Source organism: Coturnix japonica, chromosome 18, assembly GCF_001577835.2.
Source record: "Coturnix japonica isolate 7356 chromosome 18, Coturnix japonica 2.1, whole genome shotgun sequence".
Taxonomy (NCBI): domain Eukaryota; kingdom Metazoa; phylum Chordata; class Aves; order Galliformes; family Phasianidae; genus Coturnix; species Coturnix japonica.
The window spans coordinates 3,822,073-3,836,539 of record NC_029533.1 but is presented as its reverse complement, the minus strand read 5'-3'; the positions used below and the strand labels follow the sequence as shown (position 1 = coordinate 3,836,539).

The 14,467-nt window shown below is 47.6% G+C and overlaps 1 protein-coding gene across 2 annotated transcripts in view; it reads right to left on the bottom strand.

Annotated features, from left to right (window-relative positions):
• Positions 1-14,467, bottom strand: part of UBE2O (ubiquitin conjugating enzyme E2 O) — a 45,734-nt gene that overhangs the window by 14,150 nt on the left and 17,117 nt on the right. For both annotated transcript variants that reach the window (XM_015879778.2, XM_015879779.2), the window contains exons 2-9: positions 10,919-10,978; positions 7,450-7,560; positions 7,033-7,130; positions 5,542-5,605; positions 3,590-3,733; positions 2,823-2,932; positions 1,329-1,479; positions 31-533 (exon numbers count right to left, since the gene is read on the bottom strand). In XM_015879778.2, the coding sequence (XP_015735264.1) occupies positions 31-533; positions 1,329-1,479; positions 2,823-2,932; positions 3,590-3,733; positions 5,542-5,605; positions 7,033-7,130; positions 7,450-7,560; positions 10,919-10,978 (1,241 nt within the window). The remainder of the gene's footprint in view (positions 1-30; positions 534-1,328; positions 1,480-2,822; positions 2,933-3,589; positions 3,734-5,541; positions 5,606-7,032; positions 7,131-7,449; positions 7,561-10,918; positions 10,979-14,467) is intronic.

The following is a 14,467-nucleotide window of genomic DNA, read 5'->3' as shown; positions in this document are numbered from 1 at the left end:
ACTCTGCCTAGGTTTAGAAACCCAACTCACCTGTCTCCTGGCTTAAATTCTCTTGAGATCTTGGTCTTCTTCTTCTTGTGCTTCCGCTTCAAGTTTTTGATGGAAAGAGGGATGCTCTTCTTACGGCCGGTGCCGCTGCCACTCTGGGATGAGGCAGTGGAGCTGGCAGAAGAGGTGACAGAGCTGGTATCATCCGTGTCATCAGCTGCCTCATCATCAGCATCCTGCTCCATGGACTGCAGCCTGTAATCAGCTGAGCCCTCATCTTTCAGCAGAAAGGGAGGCTGCTGCTGTCTCACTGCTGCTCCCACTTTGTCCTTCCCTGTTTCTTCAGGCTGCTCCTCCTTCCTCTCCCCTTCGCTCGGTGCACCATTGGAAGAGTCCTCCAGTTCACACTTGGAGCCAGGCTTAAGGTCTTCTGATTTTTGGTCAGTAGCTGTAGCAGACTCTTTGTCCGGGGCTTCAGTGGTACCCTGAGACTCTGGGGAGCACGACATGATCTTCACTATCTGCTTCTTCAGCAGTCTCCTCACCTGCAGAAAGCAGATCTAGGTCAAGCAATGTGCTTATACACAGCAAACTGGCAGATAACCCAGGAATGGTGAACTCTGTACATAGAGGAACACAGTACTCCAGGGGTCTCTGCAGAATACTCTGGTGTAGTGAAATGTGCAAACTAGGAAGAGTAATGCTAGTGGTGACTTTACAGCCATCTCACCACTGCTCTACTTAGAAGCAAATACCAGCAGCAGACTAGTCTGCAGCAAGTCAGCTTTGCTCTTTCAAGCTATTTTAAGCAAGCTCTGAACTTTCTTGTTTTGGAAGGTCACAACAGGTTGCACAAGTTAATCTATGCAACAGATGCAGCTGCGCAGGGAGGTCACCATCCACACTGCTGATATCCTGTTATTCTAGGAACACTACTGCTCTACAGCCAACGTGTAATGTCACAGCATGACTCATTTGGCCTAGGAAGCAGGTACTCCTCAGTATCACTGCAGTAAGGATTGGACTAAACGCTTTAGCTCCACCTGAGGATAGGTGAGTGCTTTTGTTAGCATAAGTCCAGGCTGTCAGAGCACAGCTTCACCCCTGCAAGACAGCACCCCTATGTTCAGTGTCCTCATGGATTAGCTGCATTTCTCTCCTGGTGCAGCCAGACTGCTGCACAAGGTGACTTCGCTGCTGGCATCAAGAAGCCATTACTCTTTACAGTCACTCCAGGAGTCACATTTTGGACCACAGGAAGATTTATGCTTTAAAAACCGCAGCAATCAGAAACGGTCAGAGAAGACACACTTCCCTCCCTTTACCCTCCCCAAGTTCACCTTTTTGGCAACCGATCCTTCACCCAGGACACAGTTCCTCTCAGGGCATTCACAGGTGATTTTTGCAGGTTCCACTTTATCTGGGAACACATAGAGGCACCTTTCTCCAAGCTGCCTCTGGGCATGGTCAAAGCACCCCAGACGCTTTACCCTGGAAGAATGAAAGGAGAGCCATGAGCAAAGTGAAAAAGCAATAATAGAACCTAACTGCAACCAGGGCCTTCACAAGGTGGTCAGCAGGGATAGGGAGGTGATCATCCCTCTCTACTCGGCTCTTGTGAGGCCCCATCTGGAGTACTGTGTCCAGGTGTGGAGCCCTCAGTACAAAAAAGATATGGAGATTTTGGAAAGGGTCCAGAGGAGGGACAGAAAGATGATGAGGGGGCTGGAGCACCTCCCCTATGAGGACAGGCTGAGGGAGTTGGGTTTGTTCAGCCTGGAGAAGAGAAGGTTGCGGGGTGACCTCATTGCAGCCTTTCAATACCTGAAGGGAACTTATTCCCAGGAGGGGAGTAAACTCTTCGAAAGGGCTGATAATAGCAGGACACGGGGAAATGGTTTTAAGTTAAAAGAGGGAAGATTTAGGTTGGATGTTAGGGGGAAGTTCTTTACTAGAAGAGTGGTTAGGTCCTGGAACAGGCTGCCCAGGGAGGTTGTGGATGCCCCGTCCTTGGAGGTGTTCAAGACCAGGTTGGACGGGGCCCTGGGCAACCTGATCTAGTAAAGGTGTATGTTTGGTGACCCTGCCAGGCAGGGGGGTTGGAACTACATGATCCTTGAGGTCCCTTCCAACCCGGGTCATTCTGTGATTCTGTGAAGGCTGGCATGTCCTCATGACAACAGCATTTCTGGGGTGGTAGAAGTTAACATCACACCGAGCCTTCCCTGGCACACAGCTGCAAAGGAGGAGTGGGAAGTCTCACAAAGGACTGCCTAGGGACACAAAGGGATTGGGTGGAACACCAGTAACTCCTCTCCCTCTGATTCTCCTTCCCAGAGACAGCTGCCAAGATGCATTTCAAGTGGGCAGTGCTTTTTGGATGCCATCTGAGAGCTCCTCTCCTTCAGCTTCCCTATGAGCTCCAGGCAGGACTATGCTGTGTTGCACTGTAACTCATCTGGCTTTTCTTTCCGAATTCTATCCAGCCTATTTTTGCAGCTGCAGCCTGCAGAGGGCACCAGATGCTCCCTAAGCACCAGTGTGGGCCCAGAGCAGGACACCTTGTTTTACTGCACACACAGTTAACAGGTGAAGCCTATTTCAGGCACAAACAGAAGGACAAGGGTATGCACTTGTTGACTGGAAAGCATTTGGAGAGGATGGTGGGACACTAGGATTTGTGGTTATTCCTTCACTCTTTTGAAGTTTTGGAATATAGGTGTATAAACAAGGAGAGGGGAAAAAAGAAGCAGCCCTGTGTCCAACCAGCTGCAGGCACGTCACCCACCTTCGTGCAGACCCTGACAGTGCAAAAGGTTTTCAACTGCTCTCACCTAGACAGGTTCTCCTGGCTGATTATTGATGGTGGAGGACTCACACTGTCAGTACCTCCAGGACAAAAGCTTTTAGTGATCCAAGTAACCTTCAGTTCTACCACCTGTACCTGCAACGCAAAGAGAAAGGGGTTTCATTTTTCAGCTTCCCCAAATCTGTGTCTTGGATCTGAAAATTTAAGTAAAAAAAAGCAGCAAATCTGCTTTTGTCATTTAAGGTGGCAAAGTGTAGTTTCCTTATATCCAGAACCACTTAAGCATCTCCATAGCCTGGCTGTGGGCAACCCTGTGTGATCCTACAGCTTTTAATTTCAAGGAAGATGGCATCTGGCTTTGGAAGGAAGCTATAGTTCATACAACTCAGCAGTTCAATGTCACAAAGACACACTAAAGGAGTTGGAAGCGCCCCCTCTTTCAGCAAGGAGTCAGCAACATTTCTCCCTTTCTGGATAGCACGCAACATTAACTTTCAATGGATGAAGTGCTTCCACTACCCTAACGATCAGCCCTACAAGCCTCTGAGCGTACTGGCACATGGTCACCTTACAAGGGGCCAGCAGGGACCCTTGGGAGGAAAAGCCAAACCATGCTCAAAAGTCCTGTCAGCCCACAGTGAGAAATTTGTCACTTCAGAACAGAACCACAGTGCATTTGCTCTTGGGGAGGTTACCATGGCAAGCTGACTCTGCTCCAAGCTGTCAGCCAGGGAGATGCTCTGTGCAGACTCCGTGCAGAAAGTGGCCCTGTGTCAGCTTGGCAGTTCTTACCTCTTCCACCACCACTCGGAACTTGCTTTTTGTGCTCAGAACAGGCTTCACACCCGAGAGCCACTGCACGCTGGAGAAGACTTTAGAAGGCCCAATGAGGACTTGCCCAGGATAAAAGCCATATGAATCGTCAAAGAAGAGACCCTGCGAGGGAAAGGGAGAAAAAACAGCATAAAGGACAGAAGTTTTATGATTGCAGCTTTTCTCTTCCCTTGTTCGTGATCAGCAAGACTAATTTAAAGGAAAAAGTCTCACTAGCAAGTTGCCCATCTCTTAAGTCTCATTCCTGAAGCCAACCCAGCAGTTTCTATAGCAACCTGTTCTATCACACATTCATACAGGATTATGACTCAGTAGGGGAGAAGCAAAGGTATTTTTGCAAGAAACAAAAGATATGGATTTCACACCTATGTTCTCAGTAACAAGGCAGCCACAGAGGCCACAGTCCTGGACAGAGACACCTGAGCTCTTTTCCATGCTCCAGTTCAAGCTCCTGTAGCTATCAGCCAGCCAGGGGATTCCTGCCTTCACTCCTCCATCTGTCAGACTAACTTTGAAAGTGATCTTCCTGCCTTGGGTGGATTAGTCAACACAACAATCCTATGCAAACATAACAGGGCTGTAAAGAAAACAATTATTTCCTAGAAGTCTTTTCCACTGATATTCAGTGCGATTTGATGAGCCAAGATTCAGGATGTGGGGGCGGACAGAACAGTTTAGAGTAGATTGAATACAGAGCACAAAAATGTAGCAAGTCTTGTAATTTGTCAGAAAGGATAAGAGCAGAGCAATGAGATCCAGGCCAGGTGTGCACTTAACAGCAATTCTGAGCACGGGATCAAGGGAAACACTGGAGGTAATTCAAGTTTAAGACAAAACCATGAGCCTCTATAGGACTCCATGTGTTCTGAAGGCAGCCTGGCTCAAAAAAAGATCTCAAAATCAGTGCCCAGAATTTGGATGCTGCTTCAATGCGGATTTAGCGAGTGCAATAATGCTGTGCAACCCAAAATAGCAGAGACTAAAATACCAAAGAAAGTCTAGCAACAGACCACACCTTTCTGTGCAGAACAAGACAACCACGGCAGCGCATCACATTACAATTATATCCCATTTGCTCCTCATGAAACAGAGGAACAGAAATGCAGTTTGAGATCTTTGCTATGAAGGCTGGGAAGGATAAAGGCTGGCTGCGTTTTAGTTTTTATGAATTACACGCCATTCTCTCAGCCAACTCAATATAAAGCCGCTGGGAACGCAGCGAGGCCCTGCTGATGCCATTTGGAAGGAGAAGCAAGCTGCTGTCTGCTTTGGAAGGTGAGGAAGTTGAGATTCCATCAGCACACAGCTGAAATGCCAGCAGAACCTTCCCCACCACGATATGGAAAACTCCAGCACGATGGCAGCTCTCCATTCAGAGAATGCAACAGACAACAACAGCAAGAAAGTATTCTACACCATCTAGAAACGTGCTTCTACCAGAACATCTTTTACACAATGTGCCCTTTTCCAGAAGAAAGCTTTACATTTTGGAAGTATTAAATGGAGCAAGAGCCTTTTCAAGCACATACAGATGTATCAAGCAGTGAACCTCTTTGACATCAGCCATCTGACTGAGTATCATACAACTTATTCGCAGAACACACAGAGGGACAGACTAAGTGTAGTATTTGCTACTACTTGTTAGTAATCCGAGAACGGTTTGGGTTGGAAGGGACCTTTAAGATCACCCAGTTTCAATCCCTCTGCTATAGGCAGGGATACCTTTAAGCTACATCTTGTTACACCTTACTTAAGAGAAGATCCAGCCAAGTGTTTTTCAGCTGTAACGCATCACTTCACTTTCAGCATCTATAAATAACTGTGGTTTTGCCTTCCCCCTCTCCCTCCTATGCAAAAACCTTACGAGTTGAAGTTGATCAAACAGGCTCTCAGGAGAACCAGCAGCTCACCGAGTCACTGACGTGAGGACAGACGTCATACAGCTTGGCTCCATCTTCTGTGCTCATAGAACACCTGGAGAGCAGACAAGAGACACGGTCACATTTCCAGAGCCAAACAGCACCAGATTAACTGCTGCTGCCTGAGTGGGTCTGTCCATATGCGTATTGCTGAGCCTTTATGGTCCAGAACAGAATTGGCTACAGACAAGTAGTAAAAAAAACACTGCCTGGTATTCAAAGGCTCCATTCAGCAAGTAAAAGACAAGAAAATGAAGTAATATGTGAGGTACTGGTCAAGATTTGTCTGCTGCAGAGGTCTCATTGCTTATCCACACTGGCACAGGAAACTAAAGGCAGTTTGGGTACGCTTGCTTCAGTAATAGCTTTATATCCAGACTAAGTTCTGGTGGGATTTCAAATGAGTCATTATAAAGATTTCAAAAACAGTTACCTCATTTGACACAGCTACGTGTGAGCTGCTAACAGAAAGGTTTTAAGCTTCACCAGTAACTGCAGGTGGTGCAGATAGAGAAGTGCAGCTATTTCTCACTCCCAGTTTAACAGATGTTTAAGAACCTTCCAGTTTGGGTTAAGCAAAAGCTCCAACAGTCAAGAAAACCACAGAAGCATCCACCAGTCGTCTTTTATAGCTCTTGAAACACTCACTTATCTTAGAAAAAAGCTGAATGCAAAGCTGTTTTTTCCCCCTATTTGTTTTAAATCATTACCATCCAATTTACACGACAGATGGGCTGTTTCCCAGCTGCCATGCCTGGTGCCTCCCAGCCCTCCGCTGCCTCCTTCCTTCCTCTGCATCACTAAGACCACACAGACCTCAGTAACAGCACTGAGTTCAGAGGGCTTCAATTGACACATTCCTGTCTGACACGCGCAAGGATCAAATTCAAATCATTTACTGGCTCTGCAGAACAACATGTTGAGGTAAGAAGAAATCTCTTGCAATGCTTCTGGTTAAATCTCCCTCAAGAAGTGTGGCTTTAGATTATATCTTCCTTAAAAACATTCCTAATACTGTTGTAAATGACACAAGATGGAGCAGTGCTGAACGTAGCGACTTAAGTTCAATCTTGGGCTGCTTTTTCATCGTTCACAGCAAGCTCCTGTATTTCTGCAGGTGCTTTAAGGTAAGAATCCTCCCTCGCTGCCTGTCAGAGGAGGCACGTTCTCCTACTAAGTCTGCGATTCATGATATGTCAAAACAACCATTTCTTCCAGGGCAGAAGTGCAGTTTTAAAAACCAACTTATTTTAGTTCTGGAGGGCTGATCTGCTGGGACTGACAAAAATAACATCCCTCAGATAACACATTTCCAGAGGGTAATCAGTGACGTTGATAAAGATGTATTTCTACTCTATATCTGAGGATAAAGCAGCAGATGACTTAACAAGAGCAGATGAATGAGAAGCTCAGCCTGCATCTAGCTCTCCTATAACAGATTATGATCATGAAAGCTAGGGGGCATTCGACAGAAGGAAGTACCTGGCTCCATTGGAAAGCTTAAGGATGACTTGGTTCTTCAGATCATACACCTTGCCCAGCCAGCAGTCGTAGGCTATATAGTCACCATACATGAAGGGCTGTGAAGAAAACAGGAAACAAGCTTTATAAACATCAGCCCTTCCACTTTGAACTGGTGAGCAAATCAGAAGCTCTCACAATTTAGTAACAGCCTTGCCTTCTAAGTCAGCCTGAGCTCAGTAATGTGCTCAGAAACACAGAACAGATGGGGAGGAGAGGAGATGCTCCACCTTCTCCCAGAGAGATGCTATAGAATAAAACTAAGCTGCAGATACATCTTGCACAGATGCTTCCTTTGCACAAGTTGCTTGGAACACAGCAGCACTTCTCCCATCACCAAAACCCTGGCTCCACTGTTTGTTTTGGCTGTGTTCTCACCCAGATATGTTGCAGGTCTTTGCTGTTGACTGGGTACAGGATGCAGTTGGTTCCTACCAGCTTCACAGCACACTCTATATTGACATCAATTACAGTCCCACATTGGCTGTCCTGGAAACACAAAAGAGAAGGGTTTAGAACCAACAGGAGGCCCTGCACATAAATGTACACGCTCTGTGCATAATCTGTGCACAGCAATCTATTACTTCTCACGTAAAGCCTGTTAGTGCAGGATGTTATAAATGGGCTTCACCTGCTGCCATACTAAAAAAAAGCTGGCACCTTTCTGATGTCAAGGTTTCACACCAGATAATTTACAGCTGATTCAATTATGTGGTGGCTGTCATTGACTCTGCCACTTTTTAAGCAAAGTTTTAATCCTTTTTGTCCCAAAGAAAACACCACATGCTGTCAGGAGCCTTCTGGGGATCGTTTGGCAATACGTACACTGCTTACACATATGGCAGAAGCCTGCAAGGGGGCAGGCTGTTAACCCAAACACTGTCAGACACTGCAGCTGCCCTGGCCCCTGACAGCTGGGACAATCCATACTTTTATTTATTAAAGCCCACAGTCCACCATAAAAGTGGGACTGAGGGACAGTGTGACAAATGCCCTCCTATCAGCAACTTCAAGGCTGTCCTTATCTCAAACACAAAGGTCACTGCACCAACAGGACTTGAGCACAACACTGGAAGGGCTTACTCTTGGTGAGAGGTGGATTTGTTTGCTCGGTCCACTTATAAGCATGCTGTACTCTTGGTCACAGCAAATATTTATTCAAGGCTTTCACCCAGAGCCCTGGGCGGCCCTTTTGGAAGGCTCAGCTCATCCCACCCCACCTCCTGTTGGAAGCCAAGACACCCTGCAGCCCAGAATTGCTCCTGGCCTGATTGCTCAGCCCAGGTTGGCTGCATTTCCACCTTGCATGCTGCAGTCTCCTTCCTGGCATCACAGCAGCCTGTGTCCTGCAGGGTACAGCTCCCAAGGCAATGAAGACAGCAATGGTGGGCTCTGCACCTCTGCAGACCCAAGCAGGCTGTGCCAGAACCACACCTGAGTCAGGCAGCTGGGTGCCACCTGGTCATGGGATTGAGCAGAGGGTTTAGTTCAGCTCACGCCCCCTTCCAGTTGCCAAGTTCTTGAGTGAGAACAGACTTACAAGCAACAGTGGACTGAGAAGCAACAGGAGCACTGGATGCTGGCTCTCCTCTCTCATCTGCTGCTGAGCTGCTGTTCTGGGTTTATTTACCTCGCTGTCACATGAAGCATCACCCTGCACCACAGAGGCAGTGCTGCGGGCAGGGAAGTTCTGCTGAATCACTGCGAGGCTGCAGCAGCGCTCAGCAATGCGGTCCCAAAGCAAAAGGAGTTTCATCCCCTGACCCATCAGACTCCCATCTGAGAGCACAGCAGCTCAGCAAGCTGCAAGACCCCACACCACATATCTACCATCCGACTCATTCCCTCAATACTCCCTTCTAACAAGGAGATCTCCCCCCACCACCGCTCAATTTAAAGGGGCAGCAGCACCCAGAAACCTCCAAAGCAACAAATCTGGTTGCCTGACAGATTGCAGCCCTATATCTTTTCCCCTCAAGCATCACCTGGAAAAAATGGAGTCTGCCACCATTCTGCATCCATCTGGATTAGACTCATGGGAGCCCGATCGCAATCAGAGAAAATGACCTCATTTCATGCATTAGGCATTCCTTCCTCGTGCTCAGTGCTAGACGAGAAGCACTGAATTGGAGTCAGCTCCTCTCTTGAGGAACAGAGGATTTCGAGTCCTTCCTACCCAAGGTTACAAACAAGCCTTGGGAGCTCAGTGCATACAGAGCAAGTTCCTCACTGTGCACTGCCAGGCCAAGCGGTGTGGGGCAGGCTGACACCCACAGCTCTCCTATTGTAAACGTGGTAGTGACTGTTTGCAATACATCTAACATTTTTCTCTGGGACAGAAGGGGTTCATTGCTTTATTTACTACTGATATTTAATATATACTTCAGATCAAGGTGAAGTGCGGGGCATCTTCAGATACACCACGCTTTTGAATAGACCATCCTATCAATAATATGACTCTATCAGCCACTAGCACAAATGGTCAAGTAAAAGCCAACATCTAAACATGCAAACTGAAAATAAGAGTGTGTTGGACGCCTGCTGGGACACACCAGTGTACCTACCAACACTGTGCAAGCTAGAGAAGCCCATCTGTGCTCCAAAGAGTATGGAAATGGCAAACAAAAGCAGCGTATCCTCATTTGCCAACAAGAGAAAAGCTCAAAGTGACTTTAAGCTTTCGGGATGGTAAAAAGCATGAGAAACAGACAAGTGAGAGGCAGGACACAGAAAACACCCTGCCTTGAGCAGGAGGATACACAGCAGGGTCCAGCTGTGCCAGGTACAGCACTGTGAGCAGCTGATATTTCCATCTGACAGCAGCTCCTTGTTTTGGATTGAAATGTTTTCACAGAGCTGCAAGTTTTACTCAGATATGTTGAGTCCAAATTTCCACTTCAAACAAGGATTGGATTTCTTAAGGAAATGCTTTGTTTCAGCATTTCTCAAGTTAATCCTTCAAGTTGTTTTGTTTTTTTTCCTACCTTTTTCTTCTCTCTGGAACATCCTGTGCAAAAGGACTGGGTTGCCTTTTTTTTCCCTCTTAAAACAAGGCTTTACTTCAAACACAGCCAGGTCAGAGGATGGCCTTCACCACGCACACAGCTCCCCATGTGGTGCAACCACAGCAACCAGTGCCTGTTTGTTTCAGCACCACATGGGCAGCCACACTGCTGGGAGCAAGTCAAGAGAAGATGCGAGCATCCACCTGGCAGCCCATATGGCTCAGGGCTATAGGTTAACTGTGAGCAGCAGCACCGAGCTGCCAGCCCAGCTAAGCTCCTGAGGGATCCCATCTCATCGGATGATCAATACTGGGACAGTGCACCCAGTATGCCCTACAAGGAAACAAATCTCCATCACTCAGATGTGCACAAATACTGTAAAGCTAGCATACAATGACTAGGGCTTAAATAGGAATGCATCAAGGTAACGATTAGAGGCTGCTGATTAAGAGCCAGCTTGTTTTCTGCCAACCTAGCTGTGTCAGATGCTTTGGTGCGTGTCTTGCTTCAGCAATGCTGGGATTTGCTGCAGGTCTCTGCACTCCCCACATCTCAGAGCAGCTTGACTTGAAACTGAAAGGACACCTGGATGGGCAGGTTTGTCTCATGAGCTGACAGTGCCAGGCTGCCTGCACTAAGGAGACCTTTGCAGATACACAACAGCAGCGAAGCAGCCTTATCGGTATCTCATTTTCAAGGGATGCTGCTAGTTCTATTAGACACACTAAAAATAGAACACACTCAAATCAGTATTGTTCAGTTCCATTCAGGCAATTTGGCAAGACTGAGAAATCCATGCAGCAGTGTTACGATCAAACAGGGACAAGAAAAAGAGCACTTACACTGGAGCTCATATGTCTGACCACATCTCGAGGGACCACAGAGCGATCTTCAAGCTTCAGCTAAAGGGGAAGAGAAAAAGAGAGAGAGTGGACTTAGCATTGGCACTTAACATAGCAAACAAATGCACAGCATCTCATCCTGGACTGAAGAGGCTTCCAACGCTCCCATACATTGCTGGTAGGGGAGATAGCACTGGATGGACCCAGCAATTCCTGGCCAGTTAACCTGTCCATGTCCTCCCAGCAGTGACCCTTCAGCAAGCTGCTTCACTCATCTGAAGTCTGCTAGCGCGCCGCTTCATTAAGTGTTATTAATAGGCTTAAAACAGCAAAACCCAATTCCCATCTAATGCATGACAAAAATGCTGTATGAGGGATAATGCCCTCAGCATACTAATGGGGAGGACACAAGGCTGCTTGGTTAAGATTTCCCCCTGCAGAACAGGGCCACTTCTCATCTGCATTTCAGTGCTCAGGAGCATATTTGCACCAATCTGAGCCCTACAAACACATTAACTACATACCATGCATTTCAGGAAGCACCACATGAGCTGTGTATCAGGGACAGAGCCTCCCTCATATCTCACATCCAGCATTCGACTCCCTGCTCCTGCTGTGTGCATCACTTTGCTGCTTGATCCCCAAACCTACTGTGCTTTGTCAGCATCTCATCCAAGCCCACACCGTGGCTTACAGCCTGCACAGCAAAATTAAGACATAAATCTATAACCTCAGGGCAGGATCCGGAATCAAAGCGAAGCACCTGAGTATTTATTGCCTTCTTGATGGTGCTGTTTCAGTAAGGCAGGAAGCAATGCAGCCAGTGAGGCTTTTAGGGCAGCTCCTGAGTCTCAGCTGCAGCAAGGAAGGAAACCTGAGGCCTCTCACAGCCCACTTCCAGCATGGGGAAGCATTCATAGCCTCCCACAGCCCACCAGGGCATAGATAGAGATCCATTTTTATCATGCTTTCTAATATTATTTGTTGAAGTACTGTACAGAGAGCCCTTCACATCCAGAACCACAGTCACATGCCGGTAACTACACACCTGTGAGCAGCAGTTTGAGGGTTTTAACTGCAGAGTTCACTTAATGCAAAGCTGGTATGTGATGACAGCTTCATTTCAACACGCATTAGGGCAATGCCAGATTAAACCAACTCATCACCCACCACTGAGCCGTTCTGCTTCATACTATATTGAACAACACTTGAATTAGCCAAGCTGACGCTGCCTGGCATGAGCAATATTTGTACATTAGGCATCCCAGGTCAATCAGGGAAGCTGTACGAGCATTTCCTTCCCAGCCACCCGCACCTGAAGGATGCAACCATGCATTTTGTTCCGAAAGCAAAGCATCGAGCTCTCTCTGCAGGGGACCACACTTAACCTGCTCTCTGATGGCTCTATTTGCAAAGGCAGCATGACTATTTTCAACTCTGTGCACCAGACCCACCTGCCTCAGTTGCTAGGATAAGTAAGTCAAGCAGTAGGCAGAACACCAGGCCAGAAATAAATACTTTGCAGGTCTGGTATAATGCAAAGACCATTAAAAGCACAAAACAAACCCAACTGGAGCACACCAGAGCTGCTGTTCCTGAATACAAAGCAGCTCCAAGAGGCACAATGGTCCTGGCACTCAACTGCTGACCCCTGATACTCAGCACTGAAGCAGGGTCCAAGTTCAGGGGCACAACACCACCAAAGCAGGAACACCTGAACTGCTCCACCAGCTCTGGTCATACTCCGTTCTGCATGGGAGTGGTACAAAGCATCTGGGTTTTTGCTTAGGGAACCAGCACCAACATAATCATGTTCCCACTCTCAGCTGAATACTCTCACTTGATGGGAAGCTGGGCAGCTGCTGTACCCTGAAACTGGGAGATAGAGCATTACATCATTAAGCTTTTGTTCAGCCCAATGATTTCTTACATCAGCAATCAGCACGCCTTACCCACAGACACTGCCTGCTGCTATCACACACACCAGCCCGCAGCTCAGGGGCTCCTTACCATGTTCAGAGGGCTTCACTTCTCCACACACCACGCAGACCAAGCCGTGCTGAGGACCTCCCAGCACAGTGTGGGCACCAGGATGGCCAGGACCTCCCAGCACCGTGATCCACCTCAGCCCAAGGCTGACCATGTCACAACTCTGTGCCGTCAATATACAGAAGCACAAAGGTTTGGGAGCACAGGTTCCATCTGGGTGAGCCATAGCAGTGCAACTTTGGTACTTGTGCTCAGCTCCCAACACTGCCCAGCTCAGCCTGGCTGTGAGGATGACACCTGATCCAGCACAGCTCTCGCCAACAGCAAGTTAAACTGAGTTCACAGTGTGTCACTGCTGTCTCTGACAGCTGCAATGTTTGTCCAGCAAAAAATCAAACCTGGGAAAGGTGCTGGTGTGATCCCACAGCCCCTATCTCCAACACAGTCCCAGCTCCTATGCTAGACAAAGGTTTAATCCCCTACAACAAGAACTATGGGAATAAACACACAAGTATGGAGAAGAAAAAGCAGCAGACACCCACCCTCCCTTTTGATAACTGCTTATAACTAACAGATAGTAATGCACAACTGCTGCACGTGAAGCCTCTGTGGCTGGCTGTGCTGCCATGTGATGGATGAGCAGTGACCCAGCAGCAGCTACATGGGCTCTGTGCAGCATGGAAGTGCTTCCCCATGAGCAAAGCAGAGCAGGGGAGCAGCACAGCAGCAGCCTGGTTTCCAGGCCCTGACCAGCACAGACCTGCGGCTCCTTCTTGGCTGTTTCTCCACCTCATCCAGCTTGTGTAACTGTTCTCACTTAAGCCATCTCCACTCAGTCCTGCTGAATTTGCAAATAAAGACAGAGAAAGCATTACTTGCAATTTTATAAAGCCTGTCCTGTGATAGGGACAGTCAGCTCCCTCAGCAGAAGAAAGGGCAATAGGAAAAAAACACCTTTCAGATCCATCACCCTCCCAAGGTCTCCTCATTAACACATCACTATTGCTTTCAGTCCTTATTTCTACTTTATTTTAAACTCTGACTGCACCCTGCTACAACAGCAGCACAGCAATCAACACAAGCTGCTTATTTAAACCCAAACGAGGTATCCAAAACAACAAGTCAGCTGTCCAAATGCAGCATGGACTGAGATGACAAAGGTTCAGAGTTTCAAAGATCCCAAAGATCTGAAGCTGAGATGGTTTAAAGAGAATTTCAGCATCAACGCTACTCTTAGAAAAACATGCTCTGCATAACAGAGTTCACCTCTCTTGAAAGACGTTTCTATTACACTGATCGTATTCTGCAGCACGTGAGCTGTCTAGAAAGCAGGAGAAGGGAAGAAAGAAGGCAGAAAGAGAATCCTGCTGAAGATGAGCCTTGGTTTGCTCTGAGTTGAAGTGGCTGCAGGCTCCAGGTAGGAGCTGCTCTGGGGAAGGAAGGAAAGAAAAAGGACAGCAAACAAGACCTTCATTTCCTACACTGGGCACAGTAGTGTGTTGGTGAGGCTGTTCTGGGCAGTGCAAACACTGCTCTGCACAAGGTCAGGGTGATGATTAA